At 43.8% G+C, this 27,945-nt stretch overlaps 1 protein-coding gene across 6 annotated transcripts in view; it reads right to left on the reverse strand.

Annotated features, from left to right (window-relative positions):
- The window catches only part of sema6bb (sema domain, transmembrane domain (TM), and cytoplasmic domain, (semaphorin) 6Bb), a 136,557-nt gene that overhangs the window by 50,695 nt on the left and 57,917 nt on the right, over positions 1-27,945 (reverse strand). For all 6 annotated transcript variants that reach the window (XM_082523143.1, XM_082523147.1, XM_082523146.1 and 3 more), the window contains exons 2-10: positions 26,263-26,390; positions 24,952-25,066; positions 15,418-15,478; positions 15,209-15,271; positions 5,602-5,700; positions 4,041-4,131; positions 3,515-3,634; positions 2,061-2,149; positions 1,084-1,301 (exon numbers count right to left, since the gene is read on the reverse strand). In XM_082523143.1, the coding sequence (XP_082379269.1) occupies positions 1,084-1,301; positions 2,061-2,149; positions 3,515-3,634; positions 4,041-4,131; positions 5,602-5,700; positions 15,209-15,271; positions 15,418-15,478; positions 24,952-25,066; positions 26,263-26,371 (965 nt within the window). In that variant the 5' untranslated portion in view covers positions 26,372-26,390. The remainder of the gene's footprint in view (positions 1-1,083; positions 1,302-2,060; positions 2,150-3,514; positions 3,635-4,040; positions 4,132-5,601; positions 5,701-15,208; positions 15,272-15,417; positions 15,479-24,951; positions 25,067-26,262; positions 26,391-27,945) is intronic.

The raw sequence follows: 27,945 nt of genomic DNA on the forward strand, positions 1-27,945 counted from the left end.
ACTGTAACTGTATGAGGAAAGAGACATGGGATTAAAAAAACACACTGCCAAGGCTCATCGTTTGAGTCAGCTGTGACTTACATTTTCTTTTCTCACTTTTTCTGGGTTACAGTTTGTGTTGTCTTTGGCTCTGCTAATGCCCTCAGCCTGCAGTAATCCCCCACTTACCGGGTAACATCTCTCCTCCTCCCTCCTCCTCTCAGCGTTCTTCAGTTTAATCGTGTCTTTCAACAAATCACCCTTTTGTCCTCCATGAAAGCATTCCATGTGTCTTAGATTACTCTGTACAATCCTGACCTCTGCACCCCAACACAGGCACGTTCGTTTTTCTGGAGCTTGTAGGAAACCTTGCTCTTTGTCTCAGAGTCGGCGAAGATACAAACTATGGTGGTCCACAAAAGAGGCAACTACACACATGTGCATTTCTTTAAAAACACCAACCATGACAGAGACAGAGGACCCCCCCCAGGCCTCACTCACACATTTATTAAACAAAAAAATCTATAAAAAAATAAACAACCCGCAAAAAAATGCACTTAAAGGCAGAAAGGTTTACAGAAGTCAGTCCCTTTGGGGTTCTGCTGCACGTATGATGTAATATAAGCAGTGATTTCACGAAAACAACTCAATGTTGAGTTATATATCACACCTGAACATCCCATACTGAGTTCATACAAAGGCAAAGAAAGAGCAGTGTCATAAAAATGTGAAATGGACAAAGGAGTCTGGGACACAACCGCACTCTGTATATAAAAGATCAACAGTTAGAGTCTTGACTTGAGCATTTTCACCAATTTTGACATTGTTCATGTGTGCAAACCTACTTTATCCTGCTTTTTTACTCTAATGAAGAGCATAATTTTTTAATGAACATTCAGCAAGACTTTAAATACCATAAGCTCACCAAGAAACAAGTACAGCTGGACTTTCTATAACCAGAGGACTCGTGAGGATTCTTTGAGAGAATGGAGGTCTGCGCTGGTCGAATGTACATGCCGCGCTCTTCACATATGAAGGAAAGGCCACGATTCAGGGGTCTTAAGTCTCCCTGTGTGTGAGAGAGTCTCCTGTTTGTGCAGGTACCTGTTGGCTGGTGTGGAGAACACCCCCAGGACGATGTCCCTGCCGTGCATCCTGATGATGGGGCTGGTGGAGTGGAGCAGGTTAAAGTAGAAGTGGGAATCGCCGGGCACGGAGCAGTTCAGACGGGCCTTTAAGAACGACGTCCACTGCTTCTCCAGGACGCGCTGAGACCCGCCTTGATCCCGCTTGCATACCCGGGCAACGCGTGACACCACCACCTGTGAGGAGCCGCGAGCAGAGAATATGATACTTACTATACAGAACGAGCACAGCTTGCTTATATCTCCGATGACTCCAAAGCTGGGCAGTTAATATTTCCTGAGGTTTCATCTTGAAAACTACATATTAAAAAGCTCTTTTTAACTCCAGGGCGATCTCTGAAGAGTCATTTGCATGCTATTTGCAATGTGGAAACCCTTTTTTGACAGATCATTGTTTTATAATGCTAAATCTAATATCAATTATTCATGAAAATGTCAGTGCATCTCAAAATTGCTTCTTTGAACACACAATAGCGATGCCGCTTAAGTATCAATTTACTCTGCTCTCTGTAAACATGTCGCAGCCAGGGGCCTTTTGCAAACACTCCCCAAAAGTGAATTGCTAATTTATTAATGAAACAGGTTTATATTTATTTATTTTTAGTTTTAATAAAGATGCAGCTACTGCTCTGGGGGCAAGAAATATATCAAGTCAGTAGAAAATCGACCAGTTTTTCTTAGGTTAATACAGACAGCTGGTAATAACGTGACTTGTTGCATTAGATATGCACGTAAACAAATACAAAGGTGAAAGGTCATCGCAGTTTTTAACAGAGAGATACTAGACCTGCAGCTCTCTTCATGCTTGCATTCTAATGATAAATTCCCACATTTCTCTCCAGTTCTTTTTAAAAGATGCTGTGAATGGACCTCAAGGTAATGTGAGAGTGCTCAGCAGGGGAGGAGAATATATTTCCTTCGCAATGACTTCTTTACCTTCTCCAGGTAATTGAACTCCATGGCTATCTCTCTGAAGAAGAAGTAGATGTGAGGTCCCCACTCCACGGCACTGACAAAATACGGCTCTGTGTCGTAAGAGAAAGAAACACTCAGAGAAGCAAACAAGAAAGGCGACGTGTGCAGGAGTAGTGCACGGAGAGAACAGGTTTCATGAAGTACAGGCGAGAACGAGTATAACAAAACAGCATTTCCATTTGCAAATGCATCATTAATTCCCACAGCAACCGAGCGACATGGGGGCAGTGAGAAAGAGGCAACAGCCATGCTTAATTTCATTACATGGTGAAAGGGGATTTCACAGCAAACAATAAGCACATTATGACTCCCTCGTGCTTCCGAGGAACGAGGCAGGCGTGCCTGGGACCTTCTAAAACCTGTGTGAGCATTAAGACCAGGGGCTCGGGCAATGTGATTGGCAGGTCCACTCAGTCTGGTGACAGTGTCCACCAATCACACTCTGTATTTTTACTTTGTAGCATAAACACCGCAAGAAGGTTTCTAATAGCACTGGAAATGCAAAGTGTCTTACTCTCGAATATTCGAACTGTAAAATAACTGAAGGATCTTGCGTTTCAACGAATAACAAAAGCCGTAGTCTGTGAAAAAAGCTTTCATGCACTGTGATTGGCCCGCTTGTTTCCAGCAGTCAAAGTCACCAACAAGTGCACGCAGTGTTTTTCAGTCAAACGCGTCACGTCAAAGGAAGCAGACGATGCTGCACACGGCGTTGAAGGGGCATGACGGGCTCAACGGTGGAAGCATTTTACCTGCATGCTCGAATAAACATACACATGTGCCAAATGTAGCGTGTATCTAGGAGCATGGCTGTGAATAATGAATACACAACGAGCTTGTTGCGAACACAGCTACCGTGCCAGCGACGCTGTCATCACAGGTATAATTTATGGTAGATCTGCGGCTTTTTTGACTGACATGTGCATCATGTATTAGATTCATGAGGCACTTTAAATGGTTAAAAACTGAGTATTTTTACAGGTTTAGATTAGGTCTACTAACAGATTCTGCTGTACTATCACAGCAGCATATAAAGTTATTAAAATTAGCTTCCTTTCCCCCTGAGCCAACAAAAATATACAAGGATAAAGTAAAACTTTGAGATCCTGTTGCAGGCCCGGGGGGACAAACGTTTGGTCGGACACTGTGTAATATGGGTGATTCTGTGAAAGAGGCAGCTCTGTGTACAGCTAGCTGCCTGCATGCTGACTCAGACCTGTCCTACCAGCATATGCATCGATCCACGTGCTGCTAAGTAATGTGGACACAAACTCCAGCCATCAGACTCACATTAACATCAACAGCAGGCGTGATGCTGAGCGCGCTGCGCCGACATAACTATGCTTGACGGCACACAAACGAACACGCCCACTCAAAGCGTCCACACACACACACGCACACGTGTCTGCAGATACCTCTGAACCACTTGGAGTCGTGCTTCACGGTGCGCAGAGCAGGACTGTCCCCGAGGCTACGGTAGATCACCGCGTCGATGGCCAGGAAGTCCGTCACTGTGGCCGTAAACAGATTCCCCTCTGATACACACAGACACACAGACACACATAAAAACAGCTGGTGAGTTGGATCGTCTGCCAAAGCACCATCATAAACAGTGAAGCTGGAGTTAATGTGACCTTTTATGCGCTGCATTATAAACACGATGTGACTGACCACTCAACAATGTAATTGCAACTTTTCTACACGCCCACACAAAAATAACATTCGTTTTTTTTTACTACCAGCTAATATCAGATAAGGATCTGAACAGTTTCAGACACACTATTGATTATTAATGAACGAGTTCAAACACAACGGGGTAAACTGAAGCTGAGGAAACGCTGCGGCTCTCTTTTGTTCTGCTCAAGGGACAAAAATATCTTTTGATGACATCGCACACTTCCTCATTGTGTGACAGCACACGCTAAACAAACCATGTCGTACCTGCGACCAGAGCTACGTTGGCGTGTTTGGGATCATAGGGACACCGGGCCATCCCACTGACTGTGTCTCCCAGCATCTCCAGAGTGTCTCCCTGTTAAATCACACACACACAAACACAATTAGATGCATGCATCAATCTGGGTACTCCAAACAATATGAATACATCTACAGCAGCATCATGAAAACAAACCACAAGAGAATGGCAATTAGGGAGTGTTACCATAAGTGCAAACTAATGATTCACTGGAGGCAATTAGGCACAGCGGCAAACAACAAGAGAGTCCCATTTTCATCCATAAATAACACACACACACAGACGCATACACATCTATGCATCCACGTCCACACGTGTACATTTCAATAAAATTGGCAGCTCATGTAATAAAATCTCTGTTATTCTTTCACTATCAATTACACAAACACAAACCGTTTAAAGGTCGCCGCAAGCAACTATTTGAGGAGAGCAGCAGATTTGGAAGACTTCAGCTCTCATCGGCTGTTTGAAATGAAATAATTTATAGGTGTCATTTCATTAAAACCCTGCTTTAAATAAAACAGTAGCTAGCATCACTAACTAGTCCCCAGAGAAAATGTCAGCCTATCAGGCAGAGACAGGTGAGGTATACGCTGTTGTAGAATGTCATTAGCGGCTGACAGATAATGGGGCAAGTACGTCTCAGTGTTCCACTGTTGCACCGTGTTTGAAATGTGAGAGACTGAAAATAACACTTATCTGAGAAAGCCTTTGATAGTGAAAGGATTTTTTTCCTCTCTCTCTTTCTCCCTCCGACTCCACTGCCTTCGTTCCTCATTTAATATCGCTGCGGAATGATGTGAAATCACCCCAGTCGATGATTAATATTTATGTGCAGGTTTTTTTTTCTTCTTCTGCAAGTTTAAAACGGTTACTGTAATTGAGCGCGACAGGGATAGGCTAAGAAGTGGAGCGCGCTCCCTGCACGGTGGAGGATTCTGGTGACTTGCTGCTTGATGGATGTAAACCTTCAGAATCTGACAAATGTGCTGTGGGACAGTGCTGGAGAAATATTCAGAACACATTTTGGCTAGTAAACGCTTACAGTTCTAGCTCGAACTCTGGCATCTTTTAGATTCCGCCTCCATCTGTGGCATTGCTTTTCTCTCTTTACCGCAACAAGTCACGTCTCAGCAGCCTTACTCTGTGAATACGCTCCTCTCCCTCTTTTCCCCTCTTTGTGTTCTTCTTGATTTTCTGTCTCTGACTCTCAATGATAACAAGCTCGGCAGACCACAAAGTTTAACCGCCGAGAAATAACAACTGTTGTATCTCAGGAAAACGAGGTGCTGGAGCTGCCAGACAACAAGGATAAATAACTCCTGGGGAGGCAGTCGGCACTGACTCAACTGCTTGACAAACAGCTCTAATGAAGCTGTGCGTTCTCACCTGAACAAGTGCACTAATTGATCTATAGGAGGGAGACTCTGTTGTAAAAATAGACATTATTTATCAGCTAAGAGGCGCTCGACCGCTCGCAGGTGGCGGCGTAGGGCGGCTGCGATCACCCGCCTTGGGTTTACTTACAGTGTAGTTGGCACACAGCGGGTTGAAGGCGTTGGTTCCACACAAAAACAAGCCTCCGTTTCTGCTGAGCAGCACTTTGATGAAGTTACGGCATTCATCCTGCACGAGAGAAAGACAGAAATACAGAGAATAGGCTTAATATGCAGGAGGGGTGAGTCTGAGGAACAGATGATGGCGCAAATAGAAAAAAACCCTTTATTTTTCAGACGCTGATTAGCCAAACCGCTCTGTGAAATGAAGCTTTTCAGCTGCCTGATGTGTGGAATTATCACACCATTACTGCTGTCAATCACAGTGATACAGTCTGAACGTAGCCTGCAGAGACTTTAGGCGTCTACCCCCTTCACACATGCATGCACACGTGCACGCATACACACAGCAGTTGATTGACGGAGGGTAATCCAAAGCAGCCTTAGGATTTTAGAACAAGCGGCAGATTTAAGGCTAATTTCTCAATACGTGAAGCGCGTGTAATGAATAAATAACAGCAAGTCGCATTTTCATTCTTTGAACAGTCGTGAGTTCAGCACCACCATGATGGCGGTTTTTGCCCCACAGTCCCAAATACAGATAAATGTTGGTGTCTCCACACATATACTGTGTTGTTACTGTTAGCTTTTTTATTCATTTATACTGTGCTACTAAAAATGTTTCTTCATTTATTGTTAAAGCACGTTATCGATCATCTTTAGCTCATTAGAAGGCATCATTTATTAATTTATTTATTAATATTTTTAGTTTTCAATTTGACCTCATGTACCAGTAAAGTGCATCTATTTGTTTCAGCCATGTCTGTCATGTTAAACATACTGTATATCTATATATCATACCTTATATCTCAACAGCTTATTGATTACTTTAAGCATTCTCGTTTATTCATTTCTGATCGATAACTATTTTAATCACAGATCTGTAACTGTACAGGTTAGCTTATGTGTTAGCTACTGTGCAGACTTCACTCTCTTTCCTGCAGCATTTAGGTGAACGAGCAGCTTTATTTATTTTTTAACTTCCTTTTAATTTAATTACTGGAAACACTTTTCTAATCTTTCTGCTCACCTATCACTAATTCCCGAGTACTTTATTAATTTCCATGTTCTGCTGCTTTCAGCTTCATATTTTGAATGCAATCATTGCACTTCACCCTCCGTACTATTTACTTATTATTTTAGAGATTAATTGCATTATTATAGATCAAGCTACTGAGCAATATATTGGTGATCAAACTCAGTAGCTGCAAAATTAAAGAGATATAAATCAATAATTAGAATCTAATATATAAAATCATATATATGATTTTGAAAAGTGTCATTGCACATAATGAGCACATTTAGTTGAGGTAATTTAGCTATATTTGATTATACCACCCACGCACTATTATGCTACTTAACTAAGATTATTCGTTTATAGGAAAGGATTTTGTTGAAATTCTTTTCACTGCACACAAAACAAATCTGTAAGACGACACAGGGCAGCGCATGAGCCTGAAAGTATGATTTTATGTTCTGATTTCCTGAAGGAATTTTTCCATCCATGGTTGCTAAGCACAAATTTCAGATGTGACCTTTAACTGTAAAAGTCAAAAGGCACTGACAGCAATTTGCACTTGCACAGCCGCCCGAGTACGCAGAGTGAGTGGTCATGTACAGTAGATCACTGATACAGCCAGCAACCCCCAACCCACACCACAGCACACCACTGTCCCAGCCACGATGGCACCAGCTCTGCCACACACACACACACACACGCACAGACATACCAGATGGGGTCTACTTCAAGACCACCGCCCACATTAATGTTGATGGAAAGAGGAGCAGAGATGAAATAAAAGTGGTGTGTGTGTGTGTGTATTCATATCTTTGTGGGGACCAAAAATGGTAAGTTTACTATACTTGTGGGGACCAACAATCCTTATGGGGACCAAAATCCTAGTCCCCACGAGTTTGAAGGCATTTTTGAGGCTGAAAATGTGGTTTTAGTGTCAGGGTTCCAGGTGGTTTATGGTTAGGTAAGTTTAGGCTAAGGGTTAGGGTTAGGCATCCATTTTTAATGGTTAGGGTTAAGGTAAGGGGCTAGGGAAAGCATAATGTCAATTAGATGTCCCCACAAGATATGAATACCCAACATATGTGTGTGAAAGAGATCAGAGGGAAAGCAGTGATATGCGAGACGGCTGAGTGTTATTCCAGATGCTCCACCCTCTCCCCCACCTTTCCCCTTCTCTCCCCGCAGGGATCTCGTCTTTCAGCGGGAAGAAAGAAACAGGAAAGCAGGAAGTGTTTCCACGTGAACGGTGTGAGCGCATGAAGTGAGTCGAGCGCAAGGTGCAAATTTCTAATGGTTGCGCCGCTATGTGACAAACAGAAGTGCGACTGTCACAGTACTTGCGGGCGTGTGCGTGTCACTCCCACACACGCAGAGTGTTGCGTGATGCATATAGTTAAGTACACATGTAACGAGTACGTTTGTGTGTGCGTGCATCAGAATCACAGCACAGATGCAGGCTCGTGTGTGAGAATCGTTTGCATGCTGTTTGTCGGTGGGGCTGCAGTCTGTCAGCTTGGTCAGAGCTGTAATCACAAAGCCAGATGAAGCACTCTTAATAACAACCCAGACCCACTGCCAGCATCTCGGAGATGGGAGCGAATACTCAGAAGAGCCAAACCGCTGCACAAATGTGTTCACTTGGCAGTGGCTGTTCAGCTAACATTAAGGATTTCATGACTTTAGAATAAAACAAGGTTTATAACATTTTAACTATTCAGTTCTGCACTTTACAGACATCATCCAAACTCATCCTGTGCTGCACACATGCATTTTATTAATCCCCATTCATCTATTCCAGGGAGTCATTTGGCACTCCAGATACGAGTCTTTTTTTATTCAAAGCCCAATTCAGGCAGCAGCAGGATTAAGGTTTTACTGTGGGCTCCACATTAAAATAAAAAAAACAACAAACCTATTATAAAGGATCACGCTGTGAATTAAACAATCATATATAAACCCATGTGCTGTACGGTATGATGCCTCCTCCCCTTTTCTGTGCATCCCCTCTCCCTGGGTAGAATCCAGGCAAAACGCCACCTGTGCTGGCTGGCAAGCCTTCCCGAGACCCAGACGACTGCAGCCCTCCTCCTCCTCTTCCTTCTCCTGCTCCTCTTACTGACAGCGGCAGAGCTGCCTGTGCTCTGAAAAATTAATCTGCAGCACAGATGAGTTACACAGGAGCACACGCCTCGGTGCAAATATGGACGTAATTGTCAATGAAGGGATAAATTTACAGAGGAATGAGAAAAAAAGAGAGTGTGGAAAGCTACCAAGAGATGCTGCACAAGTGTTTGCACATGTTTGTATATGCAAATGTACATTTATATCAACTAGATGCTGGCAGACAGCAGGGTTTAATCAGTTCCTCGCTCTTGAGGCAGATGTTAGCCGGGCTAGCTGTACGCTGCAGACGATGACAGAGCAAGTGCATTTCCCACTGCACAGCTAACCTCTTCCTCAGAGACACAGAAATATGCACATCCACCAGCTTTAAAATAATTGTAAGCAATCACGCACAGAGAATCCACAGCAACACAACAACAAGCACCATTAAAACCGAGGAGGCTCCACCTTCAGCATGTGCTTTTCATCTATTGTCCAGAACTCAGCCCTCAGTCTTCGATGATAACAACCTTTTCACTCAGCATAAACCTCAGCTCAGAGTTTTTTTTCCTAACGATCACTCTTTACTCCAAACTTCAAGAACAAGGTGTTTTACCTCCAGCTACAATAAAGACTCCTATCTTTGCTCGAACCAAAATACAAAACAGGTAAGGGTCGTAAAATATTCTGCTCATTTTCCTGTTTTAGGAGCAACCACAGCAGTTTTCATAGTCCCATAAAATATAATAAGTTATCACGATGACCTGGTTTAGTAATGTTTTGTACAATGGGAGCCATCTAAGGCAGTACATCAGGGGGTCGTATTTAGCAAGCTGCTCCTCTAAATCTCCAAAGTTTCCATTACATGCCTGGCTGGTCCCCTGATGTTAGCAACCAGGGAGAAGAGAGCACTGCTCTGCCAAGAGCCGCCATTGAGCCAGAACTCACCCACACACATATACTGTATACACAATACACTCACACACACACGCACACAAAGCCTTGGCGAACCCTCTTCCCCACTCATTAACAACAGGTCTGTCATTTCCAGAAAAATCCCCGATGCACGATTCTGACTGGAAACAGAGTGACTCTTCGTGGCAGGAACAAAGTGTATGTATATGTTTGTGTGCATGTGGGCGGAGGATAAATTAACAGCGTTACCAAATTAGCACCACTGTGCTGTTCAGAGTGCTGCGGTCTTACTCAGCATGTTAAAGCTAATCCGCATCCCTCTGAAGCCCTTCTTTAGCGTTTGATGGTAATTCTGACTGAACACACCACAGGCCACAAACAAACAGCACGCACAAGCAGGACGAAGAAGTGAGATGATAGAGATACAAGAATAAATGAGCAGAGAGCGAGCCGAAACGTAGTAAAAACCTACAGCTCGCCGGGTCGTCCGAGCACACACACACACACACACACATTTTTCAATCTTTGACCGTAGCACTTAACCTGGATCACCTTTGCACAGCTCTCCAGCTGTAGACCTGCTGAGTAAACGATCACGTAAACCAGATTAATTCTAATTAAATGTGATTCTGTATGCTGCAAACATCATGAAAACCAAAGGCACCACGAACCCTTCTTTTCTTCATATTCACAGTCTTTGACCCTAAAAAGTCCTACGTTTGGTGATGAGCTCGAGTGCAGTCCACAGCAGCGTGTGGGGCCTGGGACGCTGAGTACAATCAAAATACACAGAAACACGAGACACTGGCCAGTTGGGGAAAAAAAGATGACGATGACTCCACCTGGAGCGTTTTAAGCTGAGAAAAAGCAATAAAACCACAGCTTGTGATGATTCTACACAGAAACAGTCGGACGACTGCAAACCCAGAGCTCCTCTGAGAGCACGATTAACACAATATTGATCAAACAATCTTGCTAAGTGCTGCTTATAATGATGCCTGGCCGCTCTTTAAGCATCTTATATATAGTATTGCCTTTGTTTGCGTCTACATGCCCATGCTGCCACAGCCTGATACGCTGGCACAGAGCCACCTCTGGGGAGCGTCTCACCCCCAGCATCGTGCTCTCTCTCTCTCTCGTGCGATTTGCTTTTGTGAGGAGAGAAAGGAAAGAGGGAAATAAGGAGAGCGAATGGCAGCGAGAGACAATCAAAAGGGCAAATACGAGCGAGATAGAGACAGCGGAAAGCGCGGACAAAGGAAAATCTAATGTGGGTAGAATATGCAGTGAGTGACAACAAGGCCGACTGTTGCATTCATCGACAGCAGCTTGGTCAACACGGGAAAAGAAAAAAAGGTGAAAGGATTAGGATATTGAATTTTCAGCCTAATTAGGGAGATACTATGTCCTTTGCGATCAACCAAGCAGAAACATTTAATTACAAAACCAATTATGAGGTGGCGAATGTATCACATCTGACACAACCGTCCCCCCGAGCAGAACGGGACATTTTCAGGAGGTGAAGTGGAGGAGAGGAGGGGAACCAGTGTGGGGGAGAGGATAAGGGAGACACGTAAAACAACAGAGTCCTGATTGTGCTTGTGGACGGGTAGGTGAGAAACAAAAGGTCCTTTCGCACCGTAACGGCGGTGAGAAGACCTCCTCGTTATGCTGCCTGTGGTTGTTCACACTGAACCAAACTAAGCCAACATTGTGTGCTGTTGGATAGCACGACAGCACTCGTGAATAAGAGGCATGACATCTAGTGTAGAAGGCCTGTCGTGCTGCCAGCAAAGGTGCAGCAACAGTCCTCCAGCACCGCGCTCTTCTATCTGCCTCTGCAGCCACAGAGACAAAGAGAATGAAATGTGAGGCGGAGGGAAGGTGCAGCAGAGAGAGACTTTAAAGTACGGCATGTATAAATGTACAGGATTTACAGTGTTGCTGATGATCCCTCATCCATGTTTACCCAAACCTCTGCACCGTGTCCATGCATTAATGCATGAAATGGCTCTTCTTTTGTTAAATATTCAGGCATCCTCCTTGACCTCCAGCATGATAATCAAAACGGCAACAGGGGGTAAGAAACGCGCTCGCGGCGGTCTGATGCAATCAAGTGCAAAAGTGCTTCAGTAAACACTGCAGAGACCGATATAACAAGATCATATTGATACTGTGATGCACATTTTATCATCATCGTGGCATCATATGTGCATTTTAAATAACATAATTGTCTGAGCTCAAAAGCCGCCTTGCAGAATCTAAAAATCCCCAAATTTTCCAAGCAGCCCTTCAGCTCAATAAAGTCATAATGAATGAAGCAGAAAACACACAATTGCACACCAGCTGTAATTATTTACTCAAGTTTAATAGTCCAGCAGCTATAGTCTGATGACTGTGAGCCAATAATTTGGGTTTCCGCTGTGGCTGGAGGACTTCCTGGGAAAGACTTCCTGTTCTGTGTGTCCATTTATCTATTTTATCAAATGCACTCCAGAAAACGTGTTCCCACTTTGGCTCTTTACAGGGACTCCATTCTGCACGTTTACATGTAAAGATCTGTTTATTTCTCCGTATTTTGACATGCAGGTTAGGAATTGCCCACCCCTGACGTAGGATGTGGACTCTGTGAGAATAGTTTCTAAAAGAATTCATGTTCATGTGACCACTGTGCAAGTTCAGCAGTAAATATTAGTTTTATTGCAATCCAAAGGCATCGATATACTGTGGTAGGACATCAGGTTTAATGCTGTAAATGATGGGCTACAACACACCGCCGTTACTCCTGCACTATTTGCTTCCACGTTCCTCCTCCTCGACCGGCGTGGTTTCAGCAGCTGAAGGACACAACGGTAAAACAGCTTTTGCTACCCCAACACAACTAGACTTTCCTTTTTCTGCGTCAAAGCGACAGACACAGAGTCAAACACGGTGACACGGTGGGAATTTTGGTTGCAAAGACCATCAAATCTGTCCGATCTGAACCGCTTTCACTGTGATGCTGAAGATGTCATCATGATTCTTGGTCGTCTTCTGTCTGGGACAGCCCAAACTCACACAGTGTGTACAGGACTTCACAGTATTTAACGATGCTAATTCACATGGAGATACTTTATCAATAAATGATCTCTCAGGTGGACGCCATGCAGGTGCAGTGGTTAGCACCGTCACCTCCTTGGTTCAAATCCAGTCTGGGGCTTTTCTATCAGGAGTTTGCATGTTCTCCTGTGTCTGCAAGGCTTTTCTCCAGGTACTCCCACAGACATGCATGGAGTTAGGTAAACTGGTGATTCTAATTTGGCTGCAGGTGTTAGCCCTGGTGACCTGTACGGGATACACTCGGCCTCTCTCTCTATGACAGCTGCGATGGGCTCTGACACCCTAAGACACTGATCTAGATAAGTGGAAGAAAATATTATGGATGGATGTTTGCATTTACTGTAAAAATACTGCTGCTATTCTCTTTATCAAGCTCTTGGTTTGCCACAAATTATTTCGTGTTTGGTTAGTGGTTTTGCTATGTCTTCATATCATTACTTAGGCAGTAAAGCAGCCTCTGCATGGTTAAAAAAATTACAGAATTTTTAAAACATGCATTTTAAATACGAGTGATTATAATAATTGTACTTATTCTGGCAGAAAACAGAAACAGAATATGTAATATGTTCAAAAAGAAAAACCTTCAAAATGTTGCATCTTTGTTAATACTGTCAGAGGTTAATTAAAAATGTTCATTGTACTGTTTTCAGTGTAATTACTGAAACAAAAATAACTGCGTTCAAGTCATATTTTAACAGCAAATATAAGATGTACCGTCAGGGAGTGAGTGCATGATTGGATGCAATCACACAGACACACAAACGCGCGCACACACGCACGTCTTTTCAAATGCATCTGAGCCCAGAGAGCTGACTGAGAGGACCTGGCAGTGTTCTTATCTTCCTCACATTGCCGTGTGACTCACAGCATTACCAGGCAGCACAGTCATTAGGGGCAAGAAGACCTTTCATATCTCAGTCAGCCCCACGGCTCTCCGCAGGGCCGGCCAACAGGGACCCACACTCGCCCCCTCCTTTCTCTGTGCCGAGCTTTTTGTCTCTGTCCCACTATTCTCCGTTGTGCTTCTGTCTGGCGATGTCTCACACAGATTTAATGTCAGGTGTTCTCTCACTGTGTTAAATAAGTCATTTTTTGTGTGCCTGGAGGGGACAGAGCCCATGTTTCCCCTGTCAACCACAACCATCACAGCTGCATACACCCACACACGCAGACACTGAATACGTGATGTTTGTGTGTTCGGCAGACAGCAGCAGCAAGGACTGAGTGTGTGTGCCGGAGATATAAGAGGTATTCAGGCGTGGGCTGCCGCCGGCTGCAGGGACATTTTACCCCATCCCTCCTCACCGCCTCGGCTTCCTGACGCCCACCTGCATTTTCCGAGGGCACAGATTGCAGGCCTAACTCACGATGGTGGGATGAGTTTAACGTTGCGTGCTCTTCCAATCGATGAGCACGTTTGCTCGTGAGTGACGGCTTGGATGAGCAGGGACAATAATATGTGGTCACAGCCCTCTTTCTTAAGGCTGCGCCAGCAGGGCTGACAATCAGATGACTGGCACAGAGAAACCAAGGCTCCAGGCAAAAAAGGTAAAACGTGGCATAATTTAGGAGAGCAAAGCGTGTGCCCATGTGTGCACATGTGTGCAGAGACAGTGTAACTGAAGCCTTGCTGAAGGATTTTTCAAAGGAAGCTGATTGATTTAAACAGCTTTTTACTGACTTTGTGCCACTGTGCAGCTCACATGTGCTGCAAAACAACTCAAGCTGCAGAGAGACACCACTCACTCCAATTTACCGCAAATGCAAATGACGAAATGAAACGACAAACAGTTCAGAGAATATGAAAAAAAGTGGTGAAAAACAGAGAAAATGCAAAATAAAATCAAGTTTCTATCCACCAACCAGGCATGTCCAAAGTCTCCTTCAGCTACAACCATTTATAGTTCATACAGAGCAATAAAATACATTTTTAATATCATCCCTTTACGGATTTTATGGATTACGAGCTACTGTTGTTTGGAAAAGCGATTGAGCCGTTTCAGCTGCTGTGATCAAATCATATCAACATGATTTATACGTGACAGAGTCTTCTAAAAATGACCGAGCCACCTGATTCTGCTGCTCCACTGAGATTTATTGTGTCTTTAAGTGGGTACTTTTGATTTTCTTGTCCACTGTTTCGGCCGAGTGTCACTTTTCTGGTCGATGCTGTTCTCTGGCACAGCGAGCAGCTTTTAGCGAATAAACCTCCCCAAACACACAGTACTCAGGTCTGCAGGCTCAGTGTCGAGCTGGAAAACACGGCGGAGCATTTATCGGCTCAAGAGCCGGATACTTTGCCCAGGAGGGAGTGGAGACAAAATCAGAGCTAAAAGGAGAATTACTGGATGCAAATAAAGACACAAACATGACTAAAGTTAGTCTGAATCTGTTGGATGTTTAGACTCTGCAGCATGATTAAGACAGACAGACGCCGCCTCACCTCATGTTTGCCCTTCATCCTGCAGATCCGGATGTCGTTCTTGTTTGACTCCCACGTTCTTTTCTATAAATGAAATGAAACACGGATAAATGCTGCGGCTTACCCTGGCATTTCTCTCGTGGAAAATGACATTTTCCAGCTTGGAGACAAGTGACGTGCGCACCTAAAAGGCTGTAACTGCCATGCGTGTCTGCTAAGAAGGTGCTTACCTTGTTGTAAAACATCTCATCTCCTGCAGTGGTGTCCAGCTCCACACGAAAAAGGTCATCCCTGGAGAGGGAGACACAGAGAGGGAGTTAGACAGCACAGCTCCATCCAGAGCTAACAGCAAGGCAACATCGGCTCCTTCCTAACGTGGATTCTTTTGCTAGCTCGAGTACATCATCTGCATTTGTAACCTGTGTTTGCTTTGTGTATAATTTAGCCACAGCACACGCAGCTATGTGACGCAAACACACACAGAAATGCTGTTTATTCATTTAAAGTTCATAAGAGCAACAGAGATTAAGGAAGAGCTTTACAGTGTCTTCCGTTTGTCCCAATATATACAGAAAAATGGCCCCAAATTTGGCTTATCAGTCGTTTCTAGTCCTAAAATTGAATTAATGGATGATTTAATCAAGTTGTTACACTGATGCTTTCACGCCCCAACACGCTGTCCACACGTGGTCCAAAACCCTAACACCATGCATGTATTCATGACTTCCCAAACACTTCTTTTTTTGCACTCTTAGTCTGCTGTTTGCAGTAACCTTGAAAAATGCCTCCTAAACCAGAGTTAGGCTAAGAAGCTAACAGCTGACGTTTGCATATTGATGAGGGCCAGGACGGATCTGAAGCATGGGTTTCTTCTGAAGTGGCTAATCTGTAAATCTGCCACAGCCATGTTAGTCCCGCAGTATCGATCCATCTCTGACCCAGCTCTACCTTCCATCTGTGCTGCACGAACTCTCCTAATTTCTTTCACAGAAGGCGAGGCGCACAAGTGCTTGCTCATGTGAGCTGGAGAGTGTGTATCTGTGTGTGTTTGCATCTAATTTTAACGAGAGAGGCGGCTGTGAGAATGCATGCTTGATAAGAGCCCAGGTAGGCCAAGAGCCAGCAGGTCACCCCTCTTCTGAATAATTTATCTTCACTTCCTGTTGCTGTGTCGGAATATTACAGCCCTTTCAGCACATCAGAGCGGGAGAATTGTTAAGTGGTGAAGAAGTGCAAAATCACCAAACAATGGCTTGGTGTACCCCTGCTTAACAGGTCAAAGTTTAAGCATCCTCAAATCAGCGGAGAGGGCGAGAGAGTGAGACGTAATCTCATCCAGGCTGCTTCAGCATCGTCTCGGCATGATGAATACAGCAAAAGGCCTCCGAGTCGGTGGGGCTGGCAGCCAGCACTGTTGTCTCTCGTAGTGCAGACCATGAGGAATTATTTACACTGCTGCTTCTCTTTCCTTCTGCACTTCAGGTTGTTCGAATGACGCAAAGCTTGAATGCTTTTCTTTGTTTACATGCGCGTTAGCCAGTTTCTGTGTGCTGCTTGTGACATAAGGTTGGAGTTAAGGGTGTGAAAAGAGTTCACGTTTATATTGCAAGATGTGTGTTAAGCCTTCAAATCACCTCATAGGTTGTCCTGAGAGCACAATCAACAAGTGTCTCTTTGTAGCCTCATCTACGTGTACGATACCCACGTGCCGGAGTTATTATTTTAGAAATGCCTCCAAACCTTTTGACCTGGTAATTCAAAGTCAACACAGGCTCAATCGAAACTATTTTCTTACTCAACCAGCTCATGAACTTTCTACAAACACCAGCAGGCTGAAGGTCGAGACCTCTCAAATTGCCCTCTTGGCCAGGTCTCTCTTAGAAAAGAGATTTGAATCTCAGTGAGACTTTTACTTGGATAAATAAAGGACAACGATGTTTTTTCTTGCCATAGCTGCAGTATTGTGCTGCTTTTCTGAGTGAAAATCCAGCGTGCAGCAGAAGTTACAGCAGTGAAGGAACAAAAATGGAGGAACTGACACCGACATTAATGACTGAGAGGAGTCCGGTGTAAGTATGCGAGAGAGGGGACATCAGGTATCTGCAGACCACATCCTGCACGCCATCAGCATTTTACTGAGAGAGCAACAGTTTGATCAAAGGCCTTCTTCAGACATTAAATTTAGGACATTTGGATATTCAGCGGCCAAAATAAGCATGCAGATAACATTATGGCTCTGCTATGACCGACACCCTCAGTCTTAAGCATGAGCCTCTGGTCATGGGTCATGGGTAGTTGTGCGCCTTCTTCTCTAAAGTGATACAATCTGCAGATGCAGTTTGGCAGAAAGGAAACAGTTCTCAAATAGAACTGCTCAAAACAAGGTTTGGGCATTTATTTGATATCTGGTTGCTGATGAGGTGTTTGAATGCCTCTTAGGGTGAGTGGCATCGACAGATATATTTTATTCAGCATAAGGCAGAGAAAGATATGTCCAAAACAACGTTCAATGGAAAAGCAACACTACAGTCCAAAGGAACAGAACTGTGGCTTGAAGTGTACTTAAGTCTTTTGAGTGTGATGGAGAGAGACGGGCGTCGCTGTTCCACCGTACAGCAAAACGATCACTGCTGGAAGCTGAAAAGCAGTTCCTGTTATTTTCATTCATTTTTCATGTTTTTGGTAACGCGGTGAGGTGATCCTGAGAGTTGCACTCTCAGCCTTGTTTACCAGAACTTGCAAAAGAGAGCGCATTACTCCAAACCTGGCTTGTATGTCTTAGAGCTCATGTTAAAATTCCAAAGTTTGTTTTTAAATGCTTAACGGTCTTGCCATCCTTACTCACCCCCGGGTAGGGCTGTTCGATATAACGATATATACCGGATGACGATATAAAAACGTCTATCATTTCATTTTACGCTATCTTTGTTTCGTGGTGTCGCAAAATAAACTGTTTACGGCAATAATTTTTTCATCTTTTTGATGGTCACTGTAGTGGCTATATTAATTTCTTAAAGTTCTCTCTTTCTCTTATATTTTATATAACCACACTACAGACGGACAAGCGCCTGTTTTTATGCGTTATGGTTAGCAACAACGACGGTCACACCATCGCGTGTCCGCTTGTTTATGTTCCACATAAACCTTTCACAATAAAGCTCAAGATCCTGTTGAGACTTTTCAAAATAAACTGAATCACGTGAAAGAGCAGATTATTTACGGATGAGAATTAAAAAAGAGCCGCCAGGTGCCAAAAAATAAACCTTAGACTCAAATGTTAGAACAGGCTTTTCCCCGCAGCACGCCGTGTAATAAATACTCACAAAGAAAACGGCGGCCGTTACAACTTATGTCTAAAAATGTATCGTTTCATGCATCGGTTAAAACACTCGACTCCAGCTACGTGACGCACAGCTGGAAACACTTCCCGCAAGACGAGCTGCCCGAGATTCACAGAATTTACAGAAAATGTTACATTTCTGTGATTTATATCGTTATCGGGACGATAGAATTCTTATATCGGGATATGAGATTTTGGTCATATCGCACAGCCCTACCCCGGGTTCTCAGGTCAGCTGACGAGCTGCTCCTGGAGGTACCAGGGTCCAAGAGGAAGCTCCGAGGGGACAGGGCCTTCTCTATGGCTGCTCCTAACCTCTGGAATAACCTGCCTCTGCACATTAGTGAGGCCCCTTCATTGTCCATTTTTAAAACTAGTGCTGTCAGCGTTAATCTCGTTAAGATTACGTTAAAGCCATAACCTCATTAACGCGGTAAATCTCTGTTAGCGAGTTATCGCGGATCGCCCCGTGCGTGGGGCTGCATGGCGTCAATGGGTTAACGAGCAGTTATGCCGTTAACGTCATTTTAACGAGATTAACGCTGACAGCACTACTTAAAACCCATTTTTACTCCTTGGCTTTTCACAGTCTGATCGTGATTTTCCTGCTATAATTTAATCTAATGCACTTATTTTATTGTTTTTATTTAATTTTAATTATTATTATTTAATTTTATTTATTTATTTATTTTAAACTTAATTTAATGTACCGTTTTTTTTGCCATGTCAAGTGTACAGCACTTTGTTTCCAGCCTGAATTGGTCTGAAAGTGCTACATAAATAAATTGCTTGCTTGCTTTACATACTAAACTTTCCCTTCCGGCCTCAGTAGAGTGTCTCCCTGTCTGACTGCCACAAGCCAACTGACCTTCAAGAGTCACATTAGCGGGCTAACACAGTAAAAAACATCCAGACTGGCAGCAAGTTATCACTTCCCACTCCAGGTAATGCAGAATGTGCAGATAAAACATGCGCGCACACACACATACACGCCTACACGCACACAGACTGACGGCACAAACATCTTACAAGTGGAACAGTTATTCAAGAGTTTGAGTCATTCCTTCAGTCATGCTGTCAATTGGTAAACTCTCCAATTGGTTTATGTTTGTGTGGATTTGCCTGTTGGATCTGACTCGGGGCTGAGGACCACAGGATCCACAGCTGCTCGTCTTAACAGCAATGAAATGGGGCTTAACGCAGCAAGACTCTTACTCCACTTGGCACCAGTCAAATACAGAGTTTACTTTCATTTAGCGGGGATGGGAAGAGGACACGGAGAGGTAGCAGCTCTCAGCGGGCGTCTGGGGCAGGGATTTAGCAGTGCTTGCAGTCAGAGGAGCAACTATGCTAATGGCGACAGGATTTGGGGATGAGTGAGGCGTCTTATCAGGCCACGCACTCTGTCGAAGCTTTTGGCAGTCATACCTGCCACCACAGGTACTTATTCATACAGTGTACATTTTAAAACTCAGTCACCCTGCTGGGCCGTCTCTGGTTCACAAATGCGTTTGCACATGGATCTATTTCTTTCCAGGCTGATCGTTTACCACCAGGAAGCCACAAACACTATTAGCCACTTACAAAAAGATAGAAATATAGTCTCGAAACTTTCTCTCTGCTTGCCTCCCCCGCTGCCCCGCCTGTAAGCTTAGTATTTTCTCATCATCCGGTTGGTTGACATTCAGATCAGATTTCTCCTCCTGTTCAGGAACAATTTCTACAGCTGTAAATTCAAATTAATTTTTTAAGTGTTTCATGGCCGCTTGTTATAAAGCAGACCTTCAGACTGCAGTAGCTATAGTTGTCTGAGGGAAGTTTTATTGCCCGACCGTGTGCATATGTGTGCTTATAGATCCTCCCGGTGCAGACAGAATGGCTGGAACCAAGCTACATAGTTTGATATATTTACTACCGAGTCTCAGCAGTGAAGTTAGGCCTGCTGGAGGCAGGAGACTGGGTCATTTCCTGGAGGACAGCGGCGTCTCTTATTGGAAACCGCTTCAATCTTCCTTCCACTACAGCAAATAATCAGCACCATATGTAGAAACTAACTGTCTCCTTCTTTCGGGATGTTTCAAACTGTGTTACTTTCTGGACAACATGGACAGTAAATCTTAACGTGCATGCTCTTTTTTTTAGCACGGTTGCTTCAGGTCGGCTCCTGAATGGCGTCGGTGGAGAACCAGATGTTGCACAGCAGTGGCGCAGGTGAGGAGACTGGGCTTCCGGCCTTTCTGACCACCGGGGCTACTATCTGTTCAGGATCACTGCCTTCAGCAGACTGACAGGCATATGGGGACCATCATCACACGGAAAACAAACTAGAAATCACTCAACTTGATATTTGTCAGGTCAAATATCAGCCCTCACATGCAGCTACTCCACAGAAGAGAGCGACAGCTAAAGGAACACGCTAGTAATAAAACGATAACATGCATTCAATCTTTCTGTCTTAATGTTTACAGATGGCACGCAGCACGCCGTGGCTCGTGGTTATCTTTTCAACATGGCTGCAAGGCTATTCCGCTCAGGCCTACATAACGTTTCCATGTGCTCAGTTCTAAAGTTCCTGTTTGAGAAGGAGAACTGCTACCGTGGTGGCATTGTGTTGCTGTCACACATGTTTTCTTCTAACAGATGTCAGAGTAACACGAAGCAGCTGTGCCAGTCTGCCAGGTTCCTACTAACTCAGAGGTCTGCCTTGTAACTATTAATTTATTTGTCAATAAACTTCTTTTGGAAGATTAATAATACATGCTAAAACCTGAGGGGAGACGCTTGTTACCCTGCGAGCAAGCTAATCTCAATTACTCCTTACTAACTTCGTGTGTGTGTCCAAGCTGTCATTATAACAGTATCGCAGAATCAGGTGCAGCGTGTTTGACAGTGTTGTTTTATGTGTTGCATTTGAAAGGCGAGACATTTCAGGAGGAACCGATGACTGAAAATTACATATGCTGTTTAATAATTACACATCGGGGGTGGCGGTGGCTGTGGACGTGGAGCAGGTCATCCACTCTTCCAGTCCATGGTCAAGTGTGTGTGATGGATAAAAGTGTGAAAACATAACATAAAGTGCTGTACAAATGCGTGTGTGTCTTAGAGTGCTCTAAATATACAAAATGAAAGTATAATATACTGTGAATGTCAGTGTATTTACTGTTTAATTGGCTCGTGTGAAACCAGTACATAAACAAGCTAATCGATTTAATAGGGAATGGTAATGTAAGTGTTTTTTGACCAGTGTGAGGTTGGCATTAATGGTTATAATGAAGAAAATGTCATATTCTGGAAAGAAGTAAATAAAATAATCGATATAGAAAATTTTACAAGTGTTCTAAAAACATCAGTTCTCACATCTCTTTAGCTAATGTTTTACTGGTCATGTTCTGCCGTCATTCTCCAAATGTCACCAGTTCTTCAGTATTTATGTTCCTATGCTGTGCGAGTGGACTCGAGGCTACTAAAAGCTAGTTTCCTGATACTTTTGGCTGATCGCTCAGGATCCACAGAGTCTCTTTAAGTCTCTCAAGAGACAAAGTTTATTAAAAAAAGGCTAATGGTCCAAGCAGGTCCCACAGGCTACACATCCTGGGCTTTGTGGTGCCATGTTTCACGGGTCAAAAACTATTGACTTTTTTGCGTGTGTTGATGTAACATCTGGGAGTACTTCAGCCTCAGCTGTACTTGCACATTTCCTCTGAGATGAATCCTGACGTTAGCACTAAGGAGTATCCACATGGGGAGCGATTCGCTTGTGGCTTCTGGGTGCTCGCAGACATTTCAGGTGCCGGTTGTTTAGCTAACCATCTGTTCCATTCACCACGCTGTCACGTGTCCAGCACTGCCCTGCGCTCTCACTGGTGGTTGCTTCAGCTGTTTGGTATTGCCAGCTGCTTGTTCGTATCTACCTCCTTGAAGTTGTGGAAACTCTGCACCTCATAGTGGTTGAGTTTCTTCTACTGGTTATGAATTTAAATATATTGTACAAAATATATTGTGTATAATTTATTTAACAATAAATTGGGAATAAAAACTGATATGTGTACGTTAAATATTTTATGGTGCCCAGGTCAGCTCAAATGCTCTCGCCAGCATCAGTAGGAGGCGGTGAAGCATCCACCTCTCCAGGAGTACAAATTGGGTCGATGAGTCGGTGACGCGAAATCCGTCCTTGTCATGAAAGTTAGACACGGATCTAACTTTGGATCTAACAAACTCTTAAAGCAGTGAAACTGTTTATCAGAGGGAACGTATGATTTTTAGGAAACTCCAGTCCAACATTAGCTGGAATAACATGAGCTTAGAACCAGCTATTGTTGTTATAGCCAATTCTTTGTCTGTGGTATAGAAGCCGGAAGGTCATGTGTCTAATCTGCATGTTGCCTTAGGTTAAATCTCTGACTTCGGCTCTGGAGATGACGCTTCAGGTGAGGAGGAAGAGGATGAGGTGGAGATGAGGAAGATGAGAGCAGTGGTGGAGGAGGAAGATGAAGAGGATGAGAAAGAGATAATGAGAAAGACATGATGAAAACTGAAAGAGCTATTTTTTCTTTCTAAATGAAAACATGGACGCTTTTCTGTAGTTCTTTAGGCAAATTTAGGAATTCTCATGCAAATGGAATGCCACTGGGATACGGAGGGTTAACCAGGCTGCTGCTTCTCGCTTCCTGTCTGGACACAGCTGAAGTTAAACTTGCTCACTTTGAGTCAGGAGTGTATGTTTCACACATGTGAAGTCACCAAATGTCACTCACTTTCCGTGATGTGTCTGGTCATTACATCGACGATGGCGCTTGGCGATGTGAGTTACTTGGTAACACATATAGTGATAACCAGTGTTGGTCAAGTTACTTGAAAAAAGTAATCAGTAACTAATTACTGATTACTTCCCCCAAAAAGTAATCCCGTTACTTTACTGATTACTTATTTTTAAAAGTAATTAATTACTTAGTTACTTAGTTACTTTTTAAATACACGATTTACAACCTGAATAGGTGATAAAGCGATAGCTCTTTCAGCCCAATTCGACTTTTTCTGCATAATCCATCATACAAAATGTAATCAAATGGAAAAGTCCCTTTTTAAAACTTGTTTTATTAGTTTTAATCTTTAAACTTTATGCCTGAAGCAAAAATGTAATTATATGCAACATTCTCTGACTGGAAGAAATTTGTTTAACATTTAAACCTATTTTCTACACATTCCAGCACATAAAATAAAATAGTTTTTTTTGTGTTTACACTCACTCTTTCAAATAGATGCAAGTAAAACACATCAGAAAATAAATAAAGTCAAAGACTAGCGGTCCTTTTGCTCTATTTTCACCTGTAAAGCAGGAGTTGGGTATGCGGAGGTTTACCGTGGTGCAGGTGTGCCGCGGCGGTCAGTGGAAGAATCCGCGAGTTTCTCTGTGAATTTCCCATTACGTGGTAGCGCACTCGGTGCTTGCTTGGAAGTTTAGGGGGTTTTTCGCTGTAAAGAGAAGTTTTCTTCCCACGCACAACGGACACTAATGTTTTTGTCACTTTTAATGGAATCAAACTCAAAGGTCAGTACTTCCACGCTTTGAACGCTGCACGCTCATACTCTCTCCCGCACTCGATATGTTATCCACTGTTGATCTGCACACGGCTGTTGTCACAAACGTCGCACTTGCTTACGTCACTGTCATGAGACATTCTCGCAAAAAAAAAATCACGGTTTTAGTAACGCAGTAACGCAGCGTTCCTATGGGAAAGTAACAGTAATCTAATTACCGTTTTTGCAATAGTAATCCCTTACTTTACTCGTTACTTGACAAAAGTAATCGGATTACAGTAACGCGTTACAAGTAACGCGTTACTGCCCATCTCTGGTGATAACAGGCAGTCCAAGAGATTTTAAAACCCCAGGTAAGTGACATAATGTACATTAGTATATACACTGATCGGGCATAACATTATGACCATCAAGGTGTGCAAAAGTTGCGAGGTGGAGTCTCCATGGATCGGACTGAGATCTGGGGAATTTAGAAGCCAAGTCGACACCTCAAAAGCAACGTTGTGCTCCTCAATCGTTCCTGAACGATTCTTGCTTTCAGCACATTATCCACAGTGATCAAGGAGCACCGTTCACCTCTGTTCCTTCATTGAACCACTTTTAAAAGATACTGACTCCTACGGACCGAGAAGACCCTGCAAGACCTGCAGTTTATAAGCTCCAAGTCATATAGCCATCACAGTTTGGCCTTTTTTCAAACTTGCTCATTCTTCCTGCTTCTAACATCAACTGTGAGGACAAAACGTTCACCTGCTCCCTGATATATCCACCCACTAACAGGTGCCACAATGAAGACATAACCAGTTATTCACCTAGCAGCAGGTACAGGCCCGATTGGTACATCTACACGTGTGTCTGCATGTGTGTGTGGGTCGCGTACCTCGCTCCGATGTAGAGCGTCCGATTGACCTGCAGGATCCTCTGGACGTGCAGAGGCTCTTGTCTCAGCCACGTTTTGTGCGGTCGGCCCAGAAACACGGGGTATCTTCTCACCACTGTCAGAAAATCAAACAGAATGGCTTCTCTGAAACGGACATCCATCTTTGCCAAAAGTACTCAGCATAAAAGTGGTTTTGTGTTAGTTTGTTTTGACAGTTCAGCCTCAGTAACAGGTATTCAAGGTGAAGTGGAGAAAGCATTTGAGATCTGCATTTGAAAGCACAGCTGACGCGCTACTTTAAATGTACCGAGACACGGAGGGGAGCGTAGACAAATAATCTGAAAATGAAAGATGTCTGATCTGCACCTCATATGTCATTATATTCACAAGTTTTTGTTTGTTGGCTGATTGAGATTCACTTTTGATGGATTGTTCATTTACATGCAGCCTTTTGTTGACAAGTTTGGCAATGCATGTTCTGCCGGCTGATTCGGATAATTCAAAAAGACAGAAACAAATATCAGAAAGGTAAATGATCAGTGCTGTACATCGAGGAAGAGGAAGGGAACCGAAGATGGAAGCAATAAAACATTTCCAGTCATGCTGTACCACAGATTTCTAAGGAAAGCTGGTATATTTCTATCTGATATTATTTCATGTGCTCAGCACAGTCTGCTTTTTTCTTTTCATTTCTATATTTTTCTTCTTCTACTTCATTCCTATCCTGTATGTCTTATCTTTGCTCCGGTTTCTGCATCACTCTGACCCGCTGTGATTGGGCCTCTGACTTCTGTTTCCACTTATACCTGCTGTAAACCACAGCTGTTGGGTCTACTGCAGCCTAGCCAATAGGCAGCACCCAGTAGTCAGACACGTCTACGCTCAGCTGTTCATTATTGATATACAAAGAAGGGCCTGGACTTAGCTGGAAAACCACCGGTCAATATTATTGAACTGCAGTCAATCTAGATCAGGGCTAAGCCGGAGACTGCAGAGCCGATACGGAGCCACAGAGTCTGAGCGTTCGAGGGGCCGTATCTCTCAAGGGTCTGAGCTCATGTGTGGGAAAGTCACGAATGCGAGAGCCCCTTCCACGGCTTCAGTCTCATTCCCGAGCGTGACCCCACGCTTCAACGCGTTTTGTGTGAAATCTCCACAGCCACCATCGTGACCTTAACCCTTCGCCGTAGCCTCCCCCCTCATTCATCACCATGCGCATTTGGCTGTAACCCAACACTTCACATCATGTCGTGGGTGAGAGAAATGCAACGGAGGAAAAGGGAGTAGGAGCGAGAAAGCGAGGGGTCAAACCTTCTGTAGGGATGAAGTTCAGGGGCCCTGGTTCCTCCGGGAAAGCCGAGCTAGCCGTTCGCAGCAGCCAACACAGCAGGAAGAAGTAGGAAGGGGCCACAGCTGCCATAGCAACCCAACTGCAGAGTCTGCGGAAATAGAAAAAGGGAGAACTCGGGTGAGGTGTGGTAGACACATTCACTAGCAGGCTAGTTCTCTCGAGTTCATCTTTGTATTCACACAGCATCTGCGTCTCCGTCCTGTCGGGAGGGGAGATAAACATCTGCTCAGGGTGACGGATTAAGTCACAATGACAATAAATAAATAAATACTAAAATACTAAATACATCCACTCCAGGAGAAGTGTCCAGTCAGCCACCTCTCACTGTGGCATCACCACATCAAACATCACATCACAATGACACATCCAAATCCTACGGGAAAGAGACATCAGAGGAAAAAGAGAGGTTGACATCCTGTCAAAGACAGAGGACAACGTATGTCCCATACACCGATCGATAAAACCCTCTGTGGGCATAAAGGGAGAGAGACAGGCTCGATACGCGTCACGTATTATCCAGTATGAGAGACAGAGAGAAAGAGAAGTGGTGGTTTACTTAAATGAAATGCTTTCCAGTGACGCAAATCATTTTTCACCGGGCAACACCGAGACTTGTAGGTCTAGAACGTAATTCATGTGGAAATACAAATGATACCCAAATGAAGTTAGCCTACACAATCCATCTGCAAAACGATGGCTCCAGCACTTAGCCTTGAAGGAGGAAAGCACTCAGAATTGATATCAACTTAAACCGCAAACCTCAAAAGGTATGACGAGCTGGCTACCCCCCCCCCCCATCTCTGTTTGTGAGACTGAGCTGCCAGAGAGAACTTTATAAAGTTGTTATAGTCTTAAGATCTGACTCATCTGTAATTATAGTAAATTTCCTGCCTTGCAATAAATTGTGTTTTCAAAGGAATTCCACAGAAACACGGCAATTTACAAAGCCCCACAGCTCCACACTTATCTCATGGCGTCATTTGCTTTGAAAATCTCGCGGGGAGGCAGTCCCCTCCACCCCCACCACTGCAAACACAAAGCATTTTCTTTTACAGTGATGCACAATTGCAACATCTAACAACACCTGACATTTGAATCTGGATTTCTTTATGCAAAATGCTTTAACATTTGCCTGTGGTCACAGGCGCGCATGGTGTAACGCTGACTGTACAGTGTTGTTATATCTGCTGTTGTTTCCATCAAAGGGCATCGGTGATGCTCATTTCCACCTCCATGTTTTTATCGCTGACTTTTACTAGAGTAACTTGAGTGCATCATTCCCTGTTAAAAAAGTCATCACGCCTCAGTTCAGGTGACCGTGAGCATCACCTCTTCCCCTCTGCCAGTGCCAAACAAACCTCCTCAAACCACAATCATGACAAATGTGATGCATACACTAACACCAGCAAATAAAAAAATACTACATTTCCAAAAACCTGCAGTCATGTGATACAGAAAGCCCTGCTAATCAAATTCACTTGATTAAGTGTGAGCACCTCTATAAAAGCAGCGTCTGCAGTTTGTTGGTCTGTATGTGTTAACGCAGTCTTCCTAGAAGGAGACATCTGTGCACTACTCAGAAATAAGAACTCAATCTGAGACTGTACAGGCCTCAGTCAGCCTGTTAAACTTAACATTCATCA

Source organism: Aulonocara stuartgranti (assembly GCF_965226115.1).
Source record: "Aulonocara stuartgranti genome assembly, chromosome: 23".
Lineage (NCBI taxonomy): Eukaryota > Metazoa > Chordata > Actinopteri > Cichliformes > Cichlidae > Aulonocara > Aulonocara stuartgranti.